At 41.3% G+C, this 25,494-nt stretch overlaps 1 protein-coding gene across 2 annotated transcripts; it reads left to right on the top strand.

Moving 5' to 3' along the window:
- The first annotated feature begins 662 nt into the window (after positions 1-662).
- Positions 663-25,307, top strand: hlcs (holocarboxylase synthetase (biotin-(proprionyl-CoA-carboxylase (ATP-hydrolysing)) ligase)). Of its 2 annotated transcripts, XM_080851971.1 has the most exons (11): positions 663-996; positions 1,382-1,519; positions 2,422-2,584; positions 2,673-3,688; positions 7,744-7,929; positions 12,492-12,763; positions 21,790-21,857; positions 22,116-22,276; positions 22,684-22,798; positions 23,317-23,530; positions 24,823-25,307. In XM_080851971.1, the coding sequence occupies exons 1-11, from the start codon at positions 748-750 to the stop codon at positions 24,989-24,991; spliced, it is 2,751 nt and encodes a 916-aa protein (XP_080708097.1). In that variant the 5' UTR covers positions 663-747; the 3' UTR covers positions 24,992-25,307. The 2 variants fall into 2 exon arrangements, with proteins under 2 accessions (XP_080708097.1, XP_080708098.1); XM_080851972.1 differs by lacking the exon at positions 1,382-1,519.
- Positions 25,308-25,494: the final 187 nt, after the last annotated feature.

Raw genomic sequence — 25,494 nt, forward strand, 5'->3', positions numbered from 1 at the left:
GCCATCTTGCATCCGGCGGTCACAATGTCTTCTTTCATATTTGTCTTTTCTTTAGCTGATTTCATGTTAGCTGGATAGGTTATTAGCATCTTAATTTTTGGAAGATGCTCCTGCTCTTGTCTCCACTGCAGTATCCATTATGATGTCATTTATTGACAGTTAAGCTAATACTGCTAGTTATTAATCTTCTCAGTCTTTCCTTCTATAGGTTTAGATGTTTTCTTAGGGCTCCTAGGGTTCCTACCTCCCAAGTTTTCTTGTACAGGTGGTCTCCTTGGACTTTCCAATTAGTTTGCTATATTTTGTGTATTTAAAACAACCATTTTCTAGCAAAAATTGAGGTTTATTTTAGGAGCTCATTTTAACTGCTGCCATCTGACGTCAGCATTCTAGAACTCTATTAATTAATATCAGCAGTAATAGCCTTGCAACAACATAAATATCTGTGGTGTTTACATTTAAATCTATTGATTTCTCTCCAGTCGGCCTAGGTCTCAGGTGTATGACTTTTTCTTAGGCCATAGAACTTGGTGGTCAAGTAACTGTACGCCTGCGCTGACGGTGGCAGTAATGAATTCAACGCGCAAAAATCCAAAGAAGTGACGTCATCACGTAGAACGCGATGTTTTTTAATAACAAGGAAGTGGAATTCAGTGCTCAACTGGAGCCATATGACACAACCTGGTGGTCGGTAAACAGGCCATCGGCCAAATGGGTTTCCATTTACATATGCAAATGTAACTAAACATGCTTATAACGCTGTGTTATGTCTACCTCTGGGTGCGTTTTCAGAAGTTTTACACGCCGGTCATTCGCAGGACTGTACATAGATTGTGCGGGAGCACCAACCTTAGCAGTTTCACTTTTTGTGATGTAAAGCCAGACCAGTGTCAGACGGGGGAGCAACCTTCTAAGCAACACAAGTCAACCTTACCAGAAGACACCCAGGTTTTCCTTAAGCTGGGAAACAAGGCTATATATATCACCGAACCACAGGTGACATTTCGTTGCAATTAAAAATGTTAACCCTGAGACTAGCTAGCTAGCTCAACGTTATCATCAAGGCTATCAATTGCTTTAGCCAATCAAATCCAAGTCCATGGTCATCACGTTAGGTAGAACTAGCAATCGCTTGCAGAATGTGAAAGAACTCGTGCCAGTATTCTTTTCAGTATAGCAGAGTAAGTTAACTATTTTAGTGACAAGGAATTATTACAGACATGTCATTTGGTGTTGAATTGAAGAAGTAACACCTTTAGTTTTGGTTGACCTAGATAGTTTGTTTTAACGTATGCGGTCTTTGAATGAGAGCATTTTTAGCGTTGTCTTTACAAATTATTGGGTTCCTTATATCTTTGTATGTTATTGGTGTTATTTGTAGGCTTGTGATGACCTCAGCAAGTGGACGCTCTTAATAGGATCTTCCCTGTTCTGTCGTCCAAGGATAGAGAACATTGCTTTCATCATAGAGGCTGCATCAGGACCTGCTGGGGGCCAGTCTCTTAACTCAAATAAAAAAGTATTTATCTATTTTACTTATGCTGCACAAACTCCTAGTTTGTAAGTCGACCTTAGTAACCCCTTTGCCTTTTGCTTTAAATATTAGGATGAGCTCAGTGAAAACATCCACCTTTCCTCTCATCCCTGACATTTCGGAAGTATCTTGTTGTACTTTGTACGTTGTGACATTTCTTTGTACTAGTTTCCAGGCATAGGTCTATATATAAGCTACCAAAAAAAGCATTTCAGAAGGGGTGTGGGCTACATAAACCCTACATCTTTTATATTGTCAATTGATAGTTATTAAAAGTGAAAGTTATTTTATTGTGTTTGTGTGCTGAACGTTGGGTTTTGCACTTCTGTGTGTGTAGACCAGTGCCTTGATCCACTCTTGACAGAAGGATGTGCACATTGCAAACATTTTGCCCTTTCAAATAAACAAATGGACTCTTTTGGCATTGCCTATGTTATTGTACTGTGTTGTGACTGACTGGGGTTGCAAATCTTTTCCATCATTATCCTCATCATTTGATCTCTTTGTTTACCATAGTCCAGAATATTAATGATTCGGTACAAGTGTCAAAAGAGCAAATATGTAGAGTACAGTGGAATATTTTGAAAAACCTTCTATGCCAGACTACACTATGACCTTCAAATTAAAGCAGCAATGTGTTTTATTGATAAGATGTACATGTAAATGTGAATATTAGAATGTGTGCATTAAGAAGAAAACATATACTCATCTCACAATGCACATTGTAGAATATGCAAATAAAAACCACTGTACCTCTGCCAACATATTCACAGTTATATAAATAAATCCTTGATGAATGTTCACATTGTCTCTTTATAAATTCCAATCCAAGGAGCTTGACTGACCCTTCAGATGCTTTGCGTTGCTTTTCGTTGTCTCTGTTTAAGGTGCTGCAGTGGTCTGATTACTGTCACCCGTTGGCCCGCAGCCCTGGGCTCCCCTTCAGGGCTGTGGCTGAGACGAGTGTGGAGAACTTTAGCCGCCTCGGGGTGGCGTTCATGGAAGATCGGCTTCGGATGGAAAATGGTCTTGTTCCAGAAAAAATAGTCTGTAGGTTCTACGTTAATCATCCAATTACTTTTTGTTTTTCCTAAGGCATGTACCCACAGATAACATCTGTTTTTCTTCTATTTCCTAGCTGTTCTACTTCAAGAATCTGCCCTCAGGGAACTTATTGAGAAGAGACAATCAGTGAGCAGCAAACAGACTGAACAGCGAGTCCAGCCTCTCCCTCTAAATACTACCACTGCGATCGTCCTCTCAGAACCTTCACCAAGAGAGCAGGACGTGGAAGGCGTCCCACAGGGCTCAGAGCTGACACACAGAAAGGGGAGCCTGATTCTCTCTGTCGCTTCGGAGTCAACTGCTCAGAGGACCAGTGAAGGAGAGTGCAGGGATTCGCATGATAAGGAGCAGAAGGCAGCAGGACAACACCGTCACATGGAAGGCCACCACCTCCACCTGTCCAGCTGCCACGAGTGTCTGGAGCTGGAGCACAGCACCATCCTGTCTGTGAAGTATGCCTCAATAGAGAACATTCCAGACCTGCCCCATGACTTTGATGGTGTGGATGACAGTGATGAAGGCACAGATGAAGTGGAGTGCTTTGCCGGTCAGAGCAAGAGGGTCAACCTCAGTGGGAAGCCCCCCAATGTTCTTGTGTACACAGGGAGCTGCATGGAGAGATTTGAAACGATCCGCTGCCTTCTTGCTGATTGCATAGACACTGACAGCTACGCCCTGTACCCGCTGCGGCCCCAGCAGGCCCTCAGTGAGCCTTGGCTGGAGAGCACACTGCTATTGGTGTTAGCAGCAGATGAGGCCCTCACCCCACAACTACAAGAGCGCTTCCTGGCATACCTGGACAAGGGAGGGAAGGTGTTGGGTCTCTCCTCCACCTTTTCCCCAGCAGGCCTCAATCTGGTGGTGAAGGAAGCCCAGAGAAATCAGATCTGCAGGCTGAGTTTCACCAAGGCCGACAGCACGGAGCTGGAGCTGAGTGCATTGGCCAGTGGGAGTGTGTATGTGCGGGAGCCAGCAGACTGCGTGACAGGTGAGGTAGAGCTCTGGGGAGAGCTGCACGGAGATGCCAAGGACATGGTGATCGTCAGAGTGACGCATGGAGCATGTGGTGGGGAAGCTGTGTTGTGTCAGGTACTAGCCTATCCTCAAAGGATTTTGTAAGCAAGTATTAATAGGCCAACAAAAGTAGCATTGTCCTTTTTCTTTTTCTTTTGGTCATCTGGATATTGACAAGAGTACAATCAAACATGACACATTTAAAATATCTTCAATACTTTGAAAAACACACGTTCCTTACACATTTCTAAGCCAAGGGCCGTATTCACAAAGCCTTTTATCTTACCACTAGGAGTGCTCCTAACTCGCGCTAAAACCTTTTACGTAGGAGTAATTTCTTAAAAGTGATTCACAACGGCTCTGAGACCTACTCATACATACTAAGGATAATACCAACTCCTAAGCTTAAGATAAAAACTCCGTTGCTATGGATGACGTCGCTTCTCATGCACGAGTTTAGAAGGGGTGAGGACGGTGATTGGTTGTTGACAGGCTCTCTCATTAAAAACTCATTCGTGACGTCTCTCTAACAATCCCACTATATCGACTGAAAATAAGAGAATAACCTAGGCTTCAAATTAAGTCATATTAAATAGTTATGGACAGTGCAGTTAGCAGAATGCACACGCATGATGACAAGTTTGTGCATCCAACGGGAATGACACTTTGCACGTTAAGAGAAATATAAAGCGATCAATATAAAATATGGCAATTGCATGTAATCAAGGCAGTAATAATTAAAGCACCCAGCAAACTGTAAGGCTATTATATTTCCAGCCCTTGACCACTTCAAATATCAGCACATGCGGCCCTTTAAGCCCTCCAATCTTAATTGATCAAAGCGAAACGAACGTGAAACGTAGCCTAAGCGAAAGCCTACTGGTCCCAGGACCATAGCCACTGTCACCCCAGCGGCATCCAGCTGGTAAGTTCTCAAAAACCTGTTGCAGACCGCTTGAAATGCACGAGTCATCGGTACAACGTCCTCATCTTGATGGGGCAATTATTGTAATGTGTGTCCCGTCACTGGACATTCCTGCGATCGCCATGGAATTTACTTTGATCTTGTGTAATAGATTGTCCAAAGGCAACTGGATAAACTGTTGGATGATGTGGGGTCTACAGTGCGTTGATAGTTTGATGAATTAAACGGCTGACTGATGATATCCCAGTGTCGTCATTTGCGTTTTCCCCGAAGCCAAATAGGCTATCTTTATGTTTCATAACATTTCACTTCGGGACACATCGTTGTTTAAAGGCGTCATTGCATCCCGCGCTAATTCTACGACAATATTAATACCTTCACGGTTTACGCAATGTCTTTTATCAATTCCAAGTCGGCTGCAGCCATCTTACGATTTTTTGTGAATAGGTCTTAGTGACTTAGGAGTCCTCATGAGGAGTTTTAAGCTGTCCTAGACTTAGGTGCTACTTTTAGGGATAAAATATTTTGTGAATTGCTCTTAGTAAAAAAAAATAGGAGTCCTACATTTAAGACTGACACGCCCATTATTTTTAGGAGTTTCTCCTAAATTCGCCACTTATGAGCTACTTTTAGCCCTAAGATTCTTTGTGAATACGGCCCCAAATATATAATTTTTCATAATATCTTTGACTTTGACTACTGATAAAGTGTGCTGTCAGATTAAGGCAAACTGAAAATGTGCGAAATATAATCCAAATCCCTTTTATAATTGTGGCCAAAACAAATTCCCACTTGTTCATAAATAGGTGGGAGAGGCGTATTAAATATTGTTCACCAGGGGCCATATTCACAAAGTCTTTTATCTTACCACTAGGAGTGCTCCTAACTCGCGCTAAAACCTTTTACGTAGGAGTAATTTCTTAAAAGTGATTCACAACGGCTCTGAGACCTACTCATACTAAGGATGATACCAACTCCTAAGCTTAAGATAAAAACTCCGTTGCTATGGATGACGTCGCTTCTCATGCACGAGTTTAGAAGGGGTGAGGACGGTGATTGGTTGTTGACAGGCTCTCTCATTAAAAACTAATTCGTGACGTCTCTCTAACAATCCCACTATATCGACTGAAAATAAGAGAATAACCTAGGCTTCAAATTAAGTCATATTAAATAGTTATGGACATTGCAGTTAGCAGAATGCACACGCATGATGACAAGTTTGTGCATCCAACGGGAATGAGGCTTTGCACGTTAAGAGAAATATAAAGCGATCAATATAAAATATGGCAATTGCATGTAATCAAGGCAGTAATAATTAAAGCACCCAGCAAACTGTAAGGCTATTATATTTCCAGCCCTTGACCACTTCAAATATCAGCACATGCGGCCCTTTAAGCCCTCCAATCTTAATTGATCAAAGCGAAACGAACGTGAAACGTGAACGTCACCCCAGCGGCATCCAGCTGTCTGCAGACCGCTCTCCGTTGAAATGCACAAGTCATCGGTACATCCAACTGTTGGATGATGTGGGGTCTACAGTGCGTTGATAGTTTGATGAATTAAACGGCTGAATGATGTTTTCCGCGAAGCCAAATAGGCTATCTTTATGTTTCCAAACATTTCACTTCGGGACACATCGTTGTTTAAAGGCGTCATTGCATCCCGCGCTAATTCTACGACAATATTAATACCTTCACGGTTTAAGCAATGTCTTTTATCAATTCCAAGTCGGCTGCAGCCATCTTACGATTTTTTGTGAATAGGTCTTAGTGACTTAGGAGTCCTCATGAGGAGTTTTAAGCTGTCCTAGACTTAGGTGCTACTTTTAGGGATAAAATATTTTGTGAATTGCTCTTAGTAAAAAAAATTAGGAGTCCTACATTTAAGACTGCACGCCCATTATTTTTAGGAGTTTCTCCTAAATTCGCCACTTATGAGCTACTTTTAGCCCTAAGATTCTTTGTGAATACGGCCCCAGGTTAGTAAGTGAGCCCCATATGTACAGTGCCACTTGAAAGTATGTGAACCCCTTGGGCACTTAAGAGTTTTCTGTTGTTTTACCATGATTTTTCATTTTTTCATCACCAATTTTCCATAGATGAAATGTCAGGTTGATGTTTATCATTTGCGTGTACTTGTTTAGAGGGAATTGTTTGAGTAGCTAAAAAACTACATGAAACATGGATTTAGTGTATTTTCAAAAGTAAGTGAACCCCCAGCTGCATTGGTAAAGTCAAGCAGGTAACAGATTCAGTGAAACATATTTGGGTGCTTAATTAGTCAATTAAGCAAACCAATCAACTGAGACATCCTTAGGAAAAGGTTTGGGCAACACAGATTAAAATAGAGAGGAAACCAACCAAACTACTGTAGTGCCAAGGTGTACCCACACAGATCAACAATGCTGAGTGGAAACAAGATATCCGAGGGCATCAGGAAGAAGGTACTGACACCCCCTCAGTCTGGGGGAAGCTATAAGACCCTCTCCAAAAGATTCTAGCTCCATCCATTCACTGTAAGAGAAATAATTAACAAATGGAGGGCATTTAACATGACCTCGACTCTGCCAAAAGTGGACGCCCATCAAGACCATCACCAAGAAGCACCAGAAGAAGAATTAATCAGGTAAAAGCCAACCCACACATTACCTCTAAAGAGTTGCAGACCTCTCTGGCAGCATCTGGGGTAAATGTACATGCGTCTTCAATCAGACGAAAATTGAATAGACACGACATTCATGATCGGGTTGCTAGAAGGAGGCCTCTGCTCTCAAGGAAGAACAAAACTGCCTGTTTCAACTTTGCCAAAGAGCACTTAGATAAACCAAAGGCCTTCTGGAAGTCCCTTCTTTGGACAGATGAGTCTGAGATAGAATTATTTGGTCACGATCAAAACCAGCAATTTTCGTCTGATTGTAGACCCATGTACATCTATGGAAAATTGGTGATGAAAAAAATGAAAAATCATGGTAAAACAACAGAAAACTCTTAAGTGCTCAAGGGGTTCACATACTTTCAAGTGGCACTGTATAATTCATGAAAATGGCGCAAAGAGTAAGCATTTTATTTTTGTCGAAATGTATTACACCTTATTCTATATATGACTACACTACACACTGACGTACACTATATATTGTTGGTACTGCTACATCAGACTGGTTGTACCTTTTTTAATGTGGCTCATTCAATGTCCTTTGAATTGACAGGTGCGTTTGGAGACTGCACCACAGCATTCAGAGCATGAGAAGAGCTCAGATGGCTTTGACGTGCTGAAGATGAGTAATGCCCTTCGCTACGAGGTGCTCACAGAGATCCTCACATCACTCGGTCTGAGCTGTGAGCTGAGCCAGATGCCCCCCCCCAGCCCTGTGCATGTCCTCTCCACCTGCCCGGTACATTCAACTCCTTTAATCACTCCTCGTCAAACTCTATGCTCTTATATAATATAGAAAGACAATATAGAAAGAAAGTATAATTCTGTGTCTCAGACCATGAGGCCTGGTTGCTGTAGAAACCTCTAAATTGATGTACACACGTTTCAGTTTTGTGCATATATGAATAGACTTAATATGCGAAACACCCTTAATACGCTGCTTAAACATAGAAATTGCTGTGTTTTTCTAAAGACAGCAGTTAGGCAGTAGGAAAAAGCATGTCCAGCTAGATCATTCAGTGCCTGACAGTTCTGGAAAAACAGCCGTTGTTGAAATCACTGTGCATTCGTATGAGGGGAAAAATTGCAGATATTCCTAGAAGAGACAATATATCAACGCTCTGTGGATAATACTCATGCTACTCAGGGAAAATAGAACAGCTTAACATGTGCGTTTTTCTAATGATATCCTGAATCTCCTCTTGTGTTATGCTGTATAATTATACTATTATGGCTGTATTACAAAGAGTCCATTCATATGCAGATATAGCCTATGAAATCTAAGCCAAAATGTGTCCAGATTCAAATCACACACTGCAGAAAATGTGTGTACTGATACTGAGTATTCATAGTCATATAATTTCTTACATGAATTTCTCTTTAGACAGTTGGTGAGCTTCAATTTTGTTCATACACTCACGTTTATGTTGGTCTTCTCTTGTACACCTTGGATACTGAAGGAGCTTTAACGGGAGGGACTCAGAGTGTGTGAGAAAAAGTCACACTGTTCTTGAGCTCATGTTGACCGTCTCCTTTGAAGTTGCTGAATGAATTGAATTGCTGATGTTTCAGAATTGTTCAGCCTGATCAAAGACTTCATTTAAAGTACTAACTTTAATGAATCTGCCGATGTCATTTAAGCCTTTTGAATATTTCTTGGTCAAGATCCTTGTTCTTTGGCTCCTAAAGTTTTGAAAGTCTTCGGCTTGTTTGGGATTGTTTGGTTTACGGGACGGCATAATAAGCATTTGCATAGATAAATATAGGTGGAATTCTCAAACACTAAGGCTAAAGAATAGCATTGTGCTGACTGAATGCAGCCAAAACTAGTCAGCAGGGAACAGTTGATTAGTCTAAGAAGTCAGTGTTTAATTCCACTATTTGACTGAAGCTCTGGATCTCCCATTGATATTCTAATGGCCCTGCGGTATGCTGGGAATGTGCACTCTGAGTTCATCAGTATGTGATGTGGATTATGGGGAAAAGACGAAAAGAAAGTGGCAGATTCCAGGCACTGTGTTATGCTAAGACCACACACTGTTACAGAACCTCAGTGTACAAGCTGACCTTGTTTATGCTGTTTGCCTTGAGATTACGTAGCTACTTTGAGCTACGTCAGCTTTTGTGAAAGTGAAAATATTGACGTGCTACAGTGCAATACTCAAATCATACTCTCTCTCCTTCGTATTTGGGCATTACTATTATTTTGAGGACTGCTGGGCACCCGTGTTTCTTGATGCTTGTAATGTTTTCCATCACCCACTAGATGGCAGGCAGTCCACATGCTTCCTACTTTACTTATCTTGAAGTGCTGTAGAGAAAGTGACAGTGATTTTTAACATGTCCCTTGTTAATTTGTAGACAGCTAATCTATTTGCTTCTGTTGCTTCGCAACATGCTTTAGCTTTTGGCTTTAGCGTACAGATATAAAATGATTTTAAAGCATTTCCTGTAGATGTCACAGAATGTTAAAAGAAGAGAAAATAACTTAAAGAAGAGCTAAAAGCATTTTTCCATTGGATTCTCTGTGCTCTACGACCAGGAGATCATTAACGATGTGGCGCTTGAATGACTTTGACAAGTTAAGTTACTCATTTGTACACCCACTTGGCCCTGGTTGGCCTCCCTTGCTTGACACAAACAATTGTGTTACTGAAAGTCAAAAACTGTAGTATTATGGCCGAGAGGTTTGTTTGGACTTGAGGGTGACATTTGACCCTTGCCCCATCCACTTTGTTACAACAAACACCCAAATGATGAAAGCAGACTGCCTGTGGGATTGCTTCCAGATTGGTTTGGGAATGGCAGGGGCAGGACGGGGCAAATAGAGCCTGCTCTGTGCACCTTGCCCGTTGAGGAAGAGAGGAGGGCCTGTGTGGAGGGCTGTTGAGCCCATCAGATTGGCTCACTCAGGGAAACTCTGCTACCCCTACAAATTTGTCAAGACCCTGTTTATCTTGCCACGAGCTTTCCCACTGTTCACAAGACTCATTCATCACCTCTGTTAGTCCTCCAGCCTGTCCACCATCTTACAGTGATGACACAAAACATCCTGGGCCAGAAACACAGTGACACAACGTTGATTACTTTTTTGAATTTAGTGTCATACGTGACATATTGCCAGACACGGTATTTTCAAACATTAAAAAGCTAACTTGGATTGCCTTCTTTAAATGCACTTTTAATACAATTTTTGGCAAATTCAGGTTCTCTGGCTGTCCATTTTGTGTGTGTCCACTCAAAAAAACTCTGTTGTTCGTACACAGTCATGGCTCTGTAGATGAGAAATGAACATAATGGCTTGAACCGAACCACAAACAATTACAGCCAATCAACACGCTGTTTCAGGAGCACGGAAGGGAAGCGTTAAATTTGATTGGCTGTTGTGCTCAAATATCAACAACCTTTTACCAGAATAACAGAACTCTGCCTTTATTCTTGTGTGCTAGCGGTACCTCTTGGGCTTGTGTTAACCCAGTCCTTGTGCCCCGGTCTACTGCTTTAAAATGGGAGCTCCACTCACTCGGCGTGGTGCCTCTTTCTTGAGGGAAGCCCAGGCTCATCCCGCTTGTTAAAGACAGTTGAGTGGGCCTCAGGGGACACCTCGGTCATTACCATCCCTATTGAGCATGACACAAAGCACAGAATGATGGGCATGCTCACAAGAGCTTCTAAGTGATTAACTAGTCCGCGCGCGCTGTGCATAGATTTGAGCTAATCACGTCATTATACTCATTAAGTCGTATTTTTAAAGCGTTTTTTTTTTTAGAGCAACTGGGTCAGATTGCTTTCTAATAATTTATTTAGTAAAAACATCTGATTATCTGGGCCTTATTAGGTTGATGAAGACAAACTGTGCCGCATATCAAGGATTTTTGAAATACAAGGACATTTTTTTGTGCTCCTTTTAGTGTGTGATTAAATGTCTACCAGACTTTTGAAATGATTATCTGCAACGTCAAAGACACTTCCAACTATAAATTATCGTTCTGAATATCGTTCTGAATGTCTGCTCACAAGTCACTTCCACAACCTTGCTTGAAATAGCTAATTAACTTTGTGTTCTTTAGTTTGGTGTGCGGCGCTTTGGTGTGAGTGCTTCATTTAGTTTAGCAGAGAGACACTGCTCTGACCATGGACTGGTGCCAGCCAGGTTTTCTTCTTCTAGATGGACTGTAACTATGTTATTTATTCTAAAAGAGCCACGCCATTACTCTACCTTTCTTTAAGTGTTAAGGCAAAGTCCTTCCCCGTGAGTGCCTGAAATACAGTTAGATGCTTTACTAAACAAACATATATCACTCATGTTAGGGGCCTAATCTGACCAACAACCTTTTTATTTGAATCTGTTTCAGGAGTTATAATGGTGTGGAAATGACGTTGTACGACACAAAAATAGCAGTGAAGACAGACATGTCCACTGACGAGCTGTGGCATTATGATAAATGCCTGGGTTCAACAGAATAGCCTTGAATCACTACTTTATTTAAATCCGTTTATTTGAATCTATCCATTACACATTTAGAGGAAACGCTCTGGTTAAGGGGCCGTGCCGCTGTTGTATAAATATCTGTGTTATGTATTTAACAGTTCAATGAGTTTAAGAGCTTCAGTTTAAAAAAACTGTATACATTGTACATCTACTTTTTTGCATTTTTTGCAAAAAGTAATATCAACAAAAAACGAAGTGTAGTTTTTTTAAAACAATCTTTGGCTTTGCTTTGATTTGATTGACTCGAGCATATGTCCAGCATAATCTAACAGACATCTCCTCAGACACTGGGAACAATGACCTCTATCAATAGCATGACATCAAGTATCAAATTAAACCTTACTCTTGATTAAGGGGCTGTTCTGACAGGATGAGCTAATTCTTTCTATTGCATTTGTCAAACATTTGTTACGTTTTTCCTGAGAACTAAAAAATGAGTACTTGTTGAGAAGCATATGACCCTGTTGATAAATAAACTTTGACAGAAAAAGACCAGTAACCCCACTGCCCAGGGGGAAACGCTGTAATGAAGCCAACTTGTACAGTAATTGATTATACATGCCTGTTAATTAAATTTAAGTGTGTGTTTTTTTAGTTTGTTTTTGCCTGGCTTAAGTTGGAAAACAGTTTTTAGATCAGCTCTTAAAAATAGTTTTGATGCAGCCATTGAATATAACTTCAGTGATAGACTTATAGTCCCTAATGCATTTGTTTTGGGAAGTTTGTATATATTAAATCCTAATGTTTTATTTACTCATTTGAAATGATTTATTGTTGTTGATGACCGTTTTTTCCCCCCTCTTCCTCAGGAGTTGAAAGGCCGCTTCTTAAAGTGGCTAGAGAGCCAGATGGACAAGGAGGGCTTGCTAGGGTCCCCAAAGACCTGTCTGAAGCTCTTGTCAAGTGCAGAACTCCAGACGGACCTGCCTGAGGGGGTGCTCGCCCTGCTCCCTGACCCCCCAGAGCTCTCCCCAGAGCAGTTCAACCTGCAGGCCTACAGCCACCACCTGCACACCCACACCCTGGGTCGGACCCTGCTCTTCGCCGAAGTCACCCCCACCACCATGGACCTGTTGGAAGGGTAATGGAGCTTCTTTTTTTCTCCCGGTGTCTGGGCCAGCGGTAGAGCTGGTGGCATTATGTTGCCAGATAGATTAAGGAGTGAATTGCCTCCAATCCAGCGTTTGCACGCAGCCTCTGTACCTTTCGTGTGGAAGTATGGTTGCACCACGCTGTGGGTTCTCAGTCAAAGAGTGAGTGTATGTGAGGAGAGTCAGCCCCTGGGTGAGTGCAGCCACTTACATGGCGACACAGAAGTAAGAGTGGTTCACTCTGCTGTGTGTGTGTGTGTGTGTGGGGGGGGGGGGGGGGGGGGGCGGTGTGTGTGTGTGTGTGTGTGTGTGTGTGTGTGTGTGTGTGTGTGTGTGTGTGTGTGTGTGTGTGTGTGTTTGTGTAGGGGGGTGGGGGGGAGGATGGGGGGGGGGGGGTGGTGGGCGTCTGAGCTGGATCTAATTTAATGCCTGAATGACCTCACAGCAGTAGAGGCAGGCTGCACCTAATAGAGGTCTTTGTCTCCATCTCCACATTTTACTGGGAACTTGCCAGTCAACAGGCGGGATCCTAGAAACAGGTGGAAGCTATTAGACCTGTCATAAAGTTTGAAAAATGGATTCTGGACCTGTGCTGAAGTGATTGAAAATGACAGTGTTGTCATTAAGGTTGTAAGGTAACGAAAAAGGGGGAAAGTCTGGTGCAAGAAAAAAATGTCTACAGTGTGATTTCCCGTCTCTTGATCATAAGTTTAATTTCCAGATGTACCATGTTACAGTCTGATTAAATAGTATTATTTTTGAATTAAGTAGCATGCATGAATATGTTTATTTTAGCCAAGTAAGCAGGAAACTGGTGTATTTCTTATGTCAATATTTTGAGAGAAATGTTGAGAGGATTGTCATTTAGATTTTTGTTATGTATTATACATTTCAATGTTAGGAAAGTGTTTCTTGCTCAAAAAGACACAATAGGACATGTTTATTTAAATTCTGTAATACGTAGCCAGATGATTCGCAAGGTATTGACCTGACTGAATTACCATTTCCTACATTCATTAAAAACAGAGGATTTTCTTATACAGGAAGGCAGGAAGAAATATAGACTACATATAGAAAATAAGTATAAAAATGTGTAAAATTATTTTGCCATCTCCCAATCCAAAATGTATTGCAGGCTTTCAAATTGGAAATAAATGCTTCATGACCAATATAAAATAACAAACCAGTAATGGAATAGAATAGAATAGACTTTATTTGCCATTGTGCATTAGATACACAACGAAATTTGCTTGTGCAACCACAAAAAAAACAATGCTTCAATTGGCACCCTTCAATCACACTAAAGCACATTAAAGCGTGTGACATTTGTAAGGTTGTAGCTTTGTTTTAAAAACAGTCATATTTCATAATTATTTACGCCGACATTAATTGGGATAAATCAATTATTTTTTTTAACTCAGAGGTTATTCATTACAATTATTGCTTTTGTGGTGACCTAACAATATTTTAATTGCCAAAGCATCGATTAACATGGGTCATTTAGTTTGTTTTCTCCATCTGGCAGTGATGGTAACCATAACAATTAGAATTTTCAGATTGTGCACAATGTTGGAACTCCTCCTTATTGGGGATCCAAGTGGGCTTTAGAGTCCTATTTAATAAAAGTAGTGCAGGACCGGGGAGTAAAGTGCTTTGGTAGGCATTCTGGTGATGAAGACGGCTTGTATTGATGTCTCTGTGGGCTGGCCGGGCAAGCAGTCTGTTTGTCCAGAGTATTAGCGCTTTGTTTGGCCAGGGCCAACTAATATAGGCATCCTGAGACATAGGATAGTGTTCTCACAAGGTCACAACCAGGCTGGGATCCCTGTGCTCCCGTGGTCCCTGAGCCTAATGGTACCACAGCACTCATCTGGCTGCAGGTTCCTAAGCCAGGAGCAGATGATTCATGTTGGTGCCCTTTAATTATGTTGCATTATTTTCAGCATACTATTGACACTAGAACTCTATAATTTAATTTGACAAAAATGTCAAATCATTTTCATGGCACAAACAATTACTGGTGTCCCCTGGTGTGACCCATTCAATTGTGGTGTTCATACTAATCATTAAAAGCTCTCGGCAGATATGGATGCTTGCTTTATGCTTGTAGGAAAGAGCTGTGCAGACAGTCAGGATGTTTTAGCCCGGCCAGCTGAGTGCCAGGGTGGTAGGTGGTAGTGAACTGTGAGGAAGTGTTTATTTGTGAAGCTCAGAGGAGCAGACGGGATCAGACCCATGGTGTTGTGTGTGTGATACCTCACCAGCGAGCTTTAATGATGCTTTTCCTGTTCTGCTAAATCTGATACCTGTGCCTGCAGCACTTTGTCTCTCTGTTCCTAGATGTCAAGACCAACTGAGTCTGCTTCTGAGACATGCTGGCTGCTCACTTTCAGAGAAATGCCTTTTTGTATTTGATTTATTTGGGATTTATTTTATTTCTAAGCAATATCTCAGATATTTGTCCTTATATAAAAGTACATTATTTCATACAAACCTTTGGAGCAATGTGCAAGTATTTGTGATATGACAGTTTTAATTTATATTAATTTATTAATGAATAGTGTATACATTATTCACTCCATATGTTCCGTTATGACATCGACTAGCAGCTCACACTATGAAAAGCAAGACATTCATCTTGGTTAAACAGAGTTGGGACCCAGGGTTCATGTGTGGAGACTTCCTCCTCTGGCAGTGGGATTAAGACAAACACTCAGAACAAGGGCCTCCTCTGGTGAAAATGTGCCAGTTGTTGGACCAAAGAACCGGCAATCAGTGTTTGTTTTGACAGCGAATCCCAAATCCAAACTGACACTGTATGGAATTAGGCCCTGTTTCCTGTGTAAAATACGAACCTTGGCAGCGTGGGGTGGACTGGAAGGTAAAAAGACACCAATAACTTCAGCAGCAGGTTTGTACATAAAATGAAATTGGTCCAATTGACCTTGCATGCTCTACCTCCAATTATCTCAAATTGTAAGCAGATGCCTAAAGTCCTCATTTCATATTCTGTGAAACATCTGGCATTGCATGCGCAAGAAGTTTACATCTCGGACGACCTGCATACTAACTAGTTGAGGCTGGGGTTAGGCTGGTAGAAAAATGTATTATATTTAATGCGTTTAAGTGTTAAAATGTTTGCGCACACATACACACAAACTTTGTGGTTTCAGATTCGCAAAGCGCATACAAACCCAAACTTAAAGCGTTATTTTTGTGCACATTTGATGGAATTCACTGTTGTTTGTTGGATTGGACGAATAACATGAAATGAATGGTCCTCACAGAGCCGTGATCTAGAAGCAGAAATGCGCAGTGCTGTGGCGTCTGCTATCGGGGGCCGTAGCCTGTCAGATGACTGAGAGGAGAGGGGAGCAACCCGTAGAGGAGCTTGGGTGGGTCCAGCCAAGTCAGGGAAAGTGGGAATTCCAACCTTGCCCCTCGCTCAGGGTAATGGAGAACAACTGTCATTGATCACCTCCGAGGGAGCTATTTGAAAATGATAATTTGCAGTGCTCTTCAGGAAACAGGATTAGCTCAATTAATCACATTTACAGATTAGTTTGTCCTTTATTGATCACATTCATTCCCCCAGGTGATCAATACAAACATGCTTATGTTAATTGCACTAAATCCAGTTTTGAAATTGATGTGTGGAATCAGCTGTGATGGCTCTTTAGGATATTTTGTATTGTTTGTTTCAAGCTCAGTTTTCGTGATGGGTGGATTTCTTTTTTCTTTTTATGTCAATGTGGATTTTGGAAGCTGTTTTTAGTAAAAAAAAAAAACCACCCATAATTTCAGGGCTTAAATGTGTTAATATGATATTGTAAAATGGAGAGGCTTTGAATTTTTGGCACGGTTCAATTTTTTTAGTTACTTGAGCAAAGCCCCACGTCAGTACACCATGACTGTTCAACGTCTGACAAGATGCACACTTACGTTAAAATGTCTTCATCTGTGGTGTTTGATATGAAACAAAAGAGGATATCTTTGAATCCTGGTAGTTAGGGGTAACCTTTGGTTGGAAATCCTCTTTTGTCAGTGTGTGTTGGGACTCCCCCAAACAAGGTGACTGCTCTGCTAATCCATGATTGAGAAACTAGTCCGCCTGGGTGTGGCGGATCACTCCTGTCCACTTGTCATACAGATGACTCTGGTGGTGGCCATTTGTCCTCTGACCCCCCCACCTCTGGGTTAGTGACCCTTTGGGCTGAGCTGCCCTGACAAAGGCCTTTGAGGTGCGGCTGAGGGGTATCACTCCCAATGGAAACAAAAGGGCTGTCTTGACTTAAAAGATCTGCTCTTCTACTGGGAGATGTGCTCTGTTCTTTCATCCACAGATGTGCTACTTTGTATGTCTTTGTCTGGCACTTGTTGTAATTACCAGCGAGACAATGTTCCTGGCCTGTGCTTTTGTAAAAGAAATGTATGATCTGGGAACTGCTGAATCGTAGCGCTCTGTGTGTGTGTGTGTGTGTGTGTGTGTGTGTGTGTGTGTGTGTGTGTGTGTGTGTGTGTGTGTGTGTGCGTGTGCGTGTGCGTGTGCGTGTGCGTGTGCGTGTGCGTGTGCGTGTGCGTGCGTGTGTGTGTGCGTGTGTGTGGATGCTCGTGTCATTATGTGCATCATAATGGCAGAATAGCTTGTATGTGGGTGCTAAACTTAACAGCTCTGGGTCTTTTCATGCGGCCAAAATATGTGCAGCCAAGCAATCTTTATGTAGAAATTAGGACAGTTTTTCAATCGCATGCCTTTTTTTTGTGTGTTAAAATTAGCTAAATGGGTTTTAAAGAATTTTTATTCTTTGTCATTCTTTCCACAAAAGATGCAAATCCCTGTTATTAATTTATTGATTTATTGAGATGTATCAATCATTAGTTAATTTGCAGTTCTGTATGTTATATTTATGCACATAAGCTTTCAAAAAGATATTATTAAAAAGTAAAAGTAAAAAATCGCATTACTTTGGTTGTGACTTTTCCTGACCTCCTTTTCCTGAAGTCCTCTAAGGTATTTTGGACCTCAGTATTAATTGAATAAAGCTAGAGGCACAAATCTCAGTGTGTTGAGATAGAGGGGCTCCATAGAGGGTTCTAGCTAAATGAACAGGCTTCTGAATATCCATTCACATGGCTCTGGCTTTCTCCCCCTCCTGGCTGTTTTCTTTCAGCTTGCTTGGATATAAGATCATGTCCAGCGCGCCGTGTCAGAGAAGCAGGCTGAAACTGTGAGGATTACCTCCGTACTTTTTGGCCACAGCTGAGACCGACTAGAAAGGCGCTGTTTGATGTGTAGCATTAGCAGTGAAAGTGCCATTGTTGGTGTCTAATTGCTAATTGTAGGCCCCTTTCCCACTTGTCCTTTTTCTCTTTTGTGAATTTTATTGGGAATTTTTTAATGCATTTTTGGTTTCTCAGCCACCGACGACCTCTGGGCCCGCTCAGTGGATGTGCTTTCAAAATGAGATTAACTTCTAGAGGAATGCATTAGCCTCAGCTTTGCAGCTCCACACTGCCTGAGCTGGCCTTATTATAGATTGCTCTTCACTTGAGCCCCACAGATCGGCCCCCCACCCCCCACCCTTCCTCATCCCCCCACCCTTGCTTTTATTGACAGCCTCCCATTGAGCGTATAAGAGCATTACCATGTTTAGAAATGAGTTGTTTGGTGTGATCCAAGGCTGATCTCATATTTGCGTTGCAGAAATTAATTTGATACTGCTTTGCATGCTAATCTTCTCAGGATTGATGTCAGTTAGGACAAAGCTTTGAAAGGGAGACATTTCGTGTGTGGAATGACAGCCCATGTACCCCAAACGGCTCACTTTAGTTCCCAGCTCTTGGACAATGCATGTTTTTATCCTGGGTTGGCACTGGCCTGGGTTTAAGCTTGTCCCGAGTTCATTTAGGAACTAGCCTATTTAAATATCAGGGTCAAATCTGATCTGTGGATATCTATACTTTCATCTTGATATCTGTTGAAGAGAGGCTAGACGTTTTTTAGGTTTTCTGAGATTTGCCGATTTCTTCTTTTTTTTTTTAGGGTTCTTACACAGCCCTTGCTGTAGTTGCCAATTTATTTATCATGTTACTTAAAGGCAGAAAAAAACACTAGTACCACCTAACCAGACTGGCCTTCCTTGCCTTGTTAGGTGTTGATGTGCCTATTAAAAGTTCATTTATTTGGCTGAAGGACTCCAGAGGGCCAGCTGGGCCCCCTGTCTGCTCTCGTCAAGCCTTGATTTGCAAAGGAGCAGCCGTTGTCACGAACAAGTGCACAGGGTTCTCCGGTGGTCCTGCCAAACAGTAAAAGCTCTCAATTAGGCGCTGCGCTCAGTCAGGCTGCTTAACCTGCCTCAGCTGCGGGGAGGTCATGTTCCTGTGAGCTGCACCCCACCGCCTGCAGACAGGGACAGGAACCATCCAGCAGCCTTACGCTCACACCACACTGTGCGTGTGTGTGTGTGTGTGCGTGTGTGTGTGTGTATCTGCAATGGATGTGTGTGTGTGTGTGTGTGTGTGTGTGTGTGTGTGTGTGTGTGTGTGTGTGTGTGTGTGTGTGTGTGTGTGTGTGTGTTGGGGATGGAGAGGCAGAGAGGTGTGTGTGCAGCCTGTGAAGTCTATGAGTGTCTGTGCTAGAGTGTATGTTAATGAGTGTGAACATGTATTTGTGCCGTATTAGTCCTTTCTTTGTCTTTGCTTGTCGTTAATATTGTCCACGTAATTCCTTATGTTTTTTAACATGTAATTAATTGCTTTGCCAGGAATGGACATAAACAACTCGTGCTCTTCTTTTTTCCTTCCTCCTTCTGTGGTGGATTTATTTATTTATTTATTTTTTTTGGCAGTTTGGTTATTTCGGCCTGCCCAGACTACTTAGAATTACGTTCACAACATAAATCCCGGTTTCTTCTTGGTTTTAAAGTGCTTTCATACACTTGAATCTGAATATAGACCCAAGTTCACCCAAGACCCAAGGCCTATATCCAATATTTAGCCAAGTCCTGAGATTTATTTCATTAATGTACATAAATGTGATTCCACTTCAAACGAGATTTAAATGTTCACATTTTAAAATGGAAATTAAACTATGAAATGAATGGTGTAAGGTTTGGGTTTTCAAAGATAAAAATGGTTTCAGGATATACACAGGTTATGTATATTTTTTATAATAAATAAATAAAATAATAATAAAATAACATACATACTTATATACATATTCATTTAAATTTTCTGTATTGAGTTTCTTTGTCCAGACATTTCATTGCATTTTTTTTACTCTTAAAGGTAAAATAAGTCTTAAAATGACTTGCAGAAAATTTGATGTCTTGCTACTGTTGCTTGCGAATGACAGTAAATTATTGTTCTGTATTGAAAACTCCATGTTGTAACCTTATGTTCTTTTAGATTACATTAATTGTTGGCTCTCTCAAAGATGCACGCTGATGTCACCATGGTGGTGGTTCTGGTACCGTGAGGAAAATAACCAGTGCTTTAATAATAGAAACTCCTAACTAAATCTCAGAAAGATTGTGTACCGGTGAATCTGGTGGATTAATAGTGATGTGGTTCAGTAACAGTCATTTTGCATCATAAAAGCAAAGAGTTCCTCTTCTAAGCCAGGGTTAAAACAGTAATGGGCCCGCTATTGGATTAATGTATTTTGCCTGAAAATAATATTGATTCCTTTTCCTGATGATGTGACACATTCTGTACAAAATCGCCAGAGGCCGAATGTGGATAATGAACATTCTGTTTTTAGACAAAATAAACCTGCTTCAGGTCCATCCACAGTGGCCCTTACCCCTAACTGGCCCTCCATCTTCATACACAGTGGCCCTTACCCCTAACTGGCCCTTCATCTTCATCCACAGTGGCCCTTACCCTTAACTGGCCCTCCATCTTCATACACAGTGGCCCTTACCCCTAACTGGCCCTCCATCTACACTCTATATTTACAGGTGGCACAAAATCAGGCAATAGGTTTTCCGCAAATATCCCACTTAGTTAAAGGCTCCTGTAGCCTTGTCCACTAGAGAGCAATATTACAAACATGGTTTGTCATATTAATACTTAGAACTGATGTATCTGTTTATATTGATACCCAATTGGACTAAGATGTTGTATAAACTCTTTAACATAACAGTTGGCTAGCTGGCTAACTAGCTACCTCACTTTTCATTCTTGCCTACTTACCCTGTAGAAAAGCAAGAAATTCTGAATGACTTTGTGCTTCCATCCTAGTGAGATGGAAACCGTTTGCCTTTTACAACACTATAAAAATGACTTGATGGATGTTTTATGAAGTAAAGAATAATGGCAACATGTTCAGTAGCTGTCAAAGAAACAGTTTGAATTAGTGTCAACATGTGTGTGTAAACAGAGCTAGTTTATATTTGCCAATCATTTGCCAAATATATATATATATATATACATATGTTTATTTGTGCTTATATATGCCTACTCAGATCATTGGAGCATATGAAACAGTAATTGAAGAATAAGTGCTATTAATGTACTTTGGAAGTGTTGAAGGATATCTGTAGGAAACATTTCTCTTAGCAGTAGTTTAAATTTAACCTGCTATGTGATTACTGCTGCAAGTCCACCTGGACTGAAACAAACAACCACAGCCGTTATTCAAACATTAACCCAGAGGTGTTGCTACTCAAGCAGTCATTACATTAAATCATTCATCCACACTTATTTCTTCAGATTTTTAGTTTTTTAAATGACCACACCCTGAATGACGACAATCAAACAAATGAACTATTTCTTTGTCTGATGTATGATCTCTTTATAAACTGTTCTAGGTCCTTTTAGGGGGAAGGGGGTGGATTGACACATCAGGATCCGCTCATGGGTTCATAGTGTTTCGAGGGGGTATGTTGACTTGGGCACTGAAATATGAACCTTCAAATGGTAAAGTCATCCTTTGGGTAATGCTCTGACCTCCGTAAATGTAATTGTCATGCTGTTTAAAAGCCCGTTTATTGCCTGTCCTTCCACTCCACAGGTTGATGCTTCAGCTACCAGAGGAAATGGGGTTAATCGCCGTAGCTCTTCGCCAGACAAAGGGCAGAGGTCAGTAGGTTTCCATTGCAACACCCTTGCCATTAGATTAACTTTCACTCCTTCAGTTCCAGCAGCACCGACAGGAAGGCTCCTCAACCAAGCAAATCATCAGTTGTCTTGCCATTTGGTATTCCAAAGAGTAGTATTCAAATCAGTGTCAGCCTACTGAAAACACTGTGCACAAGACAGTGAGTCCATGGCGAGACGGATGTCCATCATACACTTTGGGGATGCACAGTGTGTGTTGAAGTGTCCGCTGTGTTTCAGGTCGCGGAGGAAATGCCTGGCTGAGCCCGCTGGGATGTGCCATGTTCTCCCTGCATGTGCAGGTCCCCATCAGCTCCTCTCTGGGCCAGAGGATCCCCTTCTTGCAGCACCTGGCAGCGCTGGCCGTGGTGGAGGCTGTGTGCACTCTGCCAGGATATGAGGTATCCATCCCCCTCCATCTCCGCCACTTGCACTCTAGTATTTCACAGTACTTGTGAGTGTGCTTGTAAGTGTGTGAGTGTGCTTGTGAAGTGTGCGTTGAATCAATTAGCATTCAACATTCAACACATTTGTGCTGAAGTTTAAAACCGGAGTATAGCATTAATCACTTATAGAGTGATTGCAGAAATCAAACTGTCACAACAATGTTACAGGAATCCCAGATAAATGAGGGAACAGCTGTGTGCCTGTGCATTGAGGATGCAGAGTTTAGTCATGTTGAACGATCAGCAGTGTGTGTCATGTTTAACCATGTTTGTAGAAGGGGTTCATTCACTGAGCCAATGCTGGGATGATGAGGAATGTGATGCGTTCTTATAATGTTTCTGTCTGTTCACTTTCTTGACAGAAACTCGATTTACGGCTGAAGTGGCCTAATGATATTTATTACAGTAACCTCATGAAACTTGGTGGCGTTCTGGTGAATTCAACAGTTATGGGACCAACCTTCCATCTTCTCATAGGTAATGTAAGCTTGCATTGCACTGCATGATTTAGCATTACACTGCATGATTTAGCCTCACATTCACTGGATAATTTAACCTCACATTCATTGGATAATTAAACATCACATTCACCGGATAATCAAACCTCACATTGACTGGATAATCAAACCTCACATTCACTGGATAATCAAACCTCACATCCACTGGATAATTAAAACTCACATTCACTGGATAATTAAACCTCCAATTCACTGGATAATCAAACCTCACATTCACTGGATAATCAAACCTCACATTCACTGGATAATCAAACCTCACATTGACTGGATAATCAAACCTCACATTCACTGGATAATCAAACCTCACATTCACCGGATAATCAAACCTCACATTCATTGGATAATTAAACCTCTCATTGACTGGGTAATCAAACCTCACATTCACCAGATAATCAAACCTCACATTCACTGGATAATCAAACCTCACATTCACTGGATAATCAAACCTCACTGTCATTCACTGTCATCTCTTCACAGGCTGTGGCTTCAATGTCAGTAACAGCAACCCAACCATCTGTATCAATGACCTGGTGGTGCAGCATAACCGAGAGCATGGCTCAAACCTGGAGCCTCTGAGCCCCACACACCTCATCGCCCGAACAGTCACCCATCTAGAGAAGCTCATCGCTGACTTTCAGGAGAAGGGCCCGTCAGCCGTGTTGCCCCTCTACTACAGAAGATGGGTCCACAGGTACACTACCGCCATGATGCTCTCTCTCTCTCTCTCTCTCTCTCTCTCTCTCTCTCTGTAGATGGGTCTGCAGGTTCACTACCGCCAAGATGCTCTCTCTCTCCCTCTCTCTCTCTCTCTCTCCCTCTCTCTCTCTCTCTCTCTCTCTCCCTCCCTCTCTCTCAAATTCAAATAAGCTTCATTGACATGACAAGAGTGCTTGTGTTGTCAAAGCATACAAATTCAATTCATATATAAGATAGACAAGACAGTGTTATGATAATAATAATAAAAGTCAGAAGATAATTAAGATAATAATAATAATAATAATAATGATAAAGAAAAACAATTAGAATATATATATATATATATATATATATAAAGCATATATATATATAGGATTGGATGTCTGATCTTTGTCACCTATGTGTTTTCTCTCAGCTTGTGGCACTTATACACAAACTGTGCTGCGATCTGTATTGTTTGTTCTTCCTCACCTAGTAGGGTTCTCATTTTTGAATTTTCGTCTAATTTAGGATAAAAAAAAATTCTCAGTGGAGTGAATTTGGTGCCCCTCAGAAGGAAATGTTTTTCATCCTCGACCTCCATGAGTTCACAGTGGGAGCAAATTCTTTGGTGTCTCTCTTGCCAGGGTCTTCTATGCCGTCCAGTTTCAATTTGCAGTTTATGGTCGCCCAATCTGTATTTTGTTAGGGTAACGACTTTGTGCTTGTTTTAATTTAGTCAGTAATTTGTTAATTCATGTTTTCGATTTAATCTAAGGTAACAATTCATTTTCTTATTTTGTTGGGCATCTTGTAGCCATTGGGAAGTGTAGGCATTTTTGTTTTTGTTGTGGATTTCTTTTAGTCGTATTGGTTTCGTGTCACTAATGTCATTGTTGTTAATAATCAAATTTAAGAGGTTATCTTTGTCTGGTTCTGTTGAGTTTGCAAGCAGTGCTTTATGATTTATATAAATCTCTCTCTCTCTCTCTCTCTCTCTCTCTCTCTCTCTCTCTCTCTTTCTCTGTTTGTTACTCAAACTGATGTGTGATGAGGCAACCCTGCTTTTTTATTACCGTTTAGTTTTTATTATGAATCATTTCCATTTCCAAAGGATTGTTCAACTTTGTAAAGTCAGTTAGCTATTTATTCAGTCCTTAGTCAGTTATATTTAAGCTAAAGGAATTGGGTTGGGTTTAGAAAGTTGTTTCACTCTCCAGAGCAGCACCTGTGTGTTAGATGGCCTGCTGTGGTGTTGTGTGCAGGCAGCTGTGTGTAAGCAACATGTGGCTTGTCTTGTCTTCTCAGTGGGACTCGGGTGAAGTTGTGGAGCGAGGACGGCCCAGAGGCGGAGGTCGTAGGGCTGGATGACCACGGCTTCCTCCAGGTGAAGTCTGAGAAGGAGGTGGTGTCTGTTCAGCCTGACGGGAACTCCTTCGACATGTTGAGGAACCTGATTATGACCAAGCACACCTAGGCTCCCTGCATAGCACTGCAGCATTCTCTGTTTATCTGCACAAGTACTGAACACAATATCTATCTTACTTTTTTGTTGAATTATTGATTGAAAAAGTAATACCAAACATAAATTAGGATAAGAGTATAAGCATTATGCCATGTCATATTCATTTACAATGCAATATCATATATATATATATGATGTGCTATTATGACCTACCAACATGGCAGCTATAATCACAGATCTGGTTAGTACTTTAAGGACCTTTAAGGTCTGGTCCATACATTTTGTATTGGTTGAATTTATGCCATGCAGGTGGGAATAGGAATCATGTTTTCAACGCTATTAAAGTGAAAGAAAGAAATACGTTGTGCCTTTTTTATTTTCACATTATCACATTATCTGTGCTATAAATGACGGATCAGAGATACTGTCCCTGGGGTTTGACATCGAGGTGGTTCTAGTGTGGAGAGATATTCCCTTTCTTCACTTGGATGGGACAAAGAACACTGAAGTGGTTC

This window comes from Sprattus sprattus, assembly GCF_963457725.1.
Source record: "Sprattus sprattus genome assembly, chromosome: 1".
In the NCBI taxonomy this organism is placed as follows: Eukaryota; Metazoa; Chordata; class Actinopteri; order Clupeiformes; family Clupeidae; genus Sprattus; species Sprattus sprattus.

Excerpts from the sequence above, each read along its gene's own strand:
- hlcs (XM_080851971.1), top strand. The coding sequence starts at position 748 with ATGCTTATAACGCTGTGTTATGTCTACCTCTGGGTGCGTTTTCAGAAG. Across the intron at positions 2,585-2,672 it reads TGTTCCAGAAAAAATAGTCT|CTGTTCTACTTCAAGAATCT; the intron begins GTAGGTTCTACG and ends TCTATTTCCTAG. Across the intron at positions 7,930-12,491 it reads ATGTCCTCTCCACCTGCCCG|GAGTTGAAAGGCCGCTTCTT; the intron begins GTACATTCAACT and ends CCTCTTCCTCAG.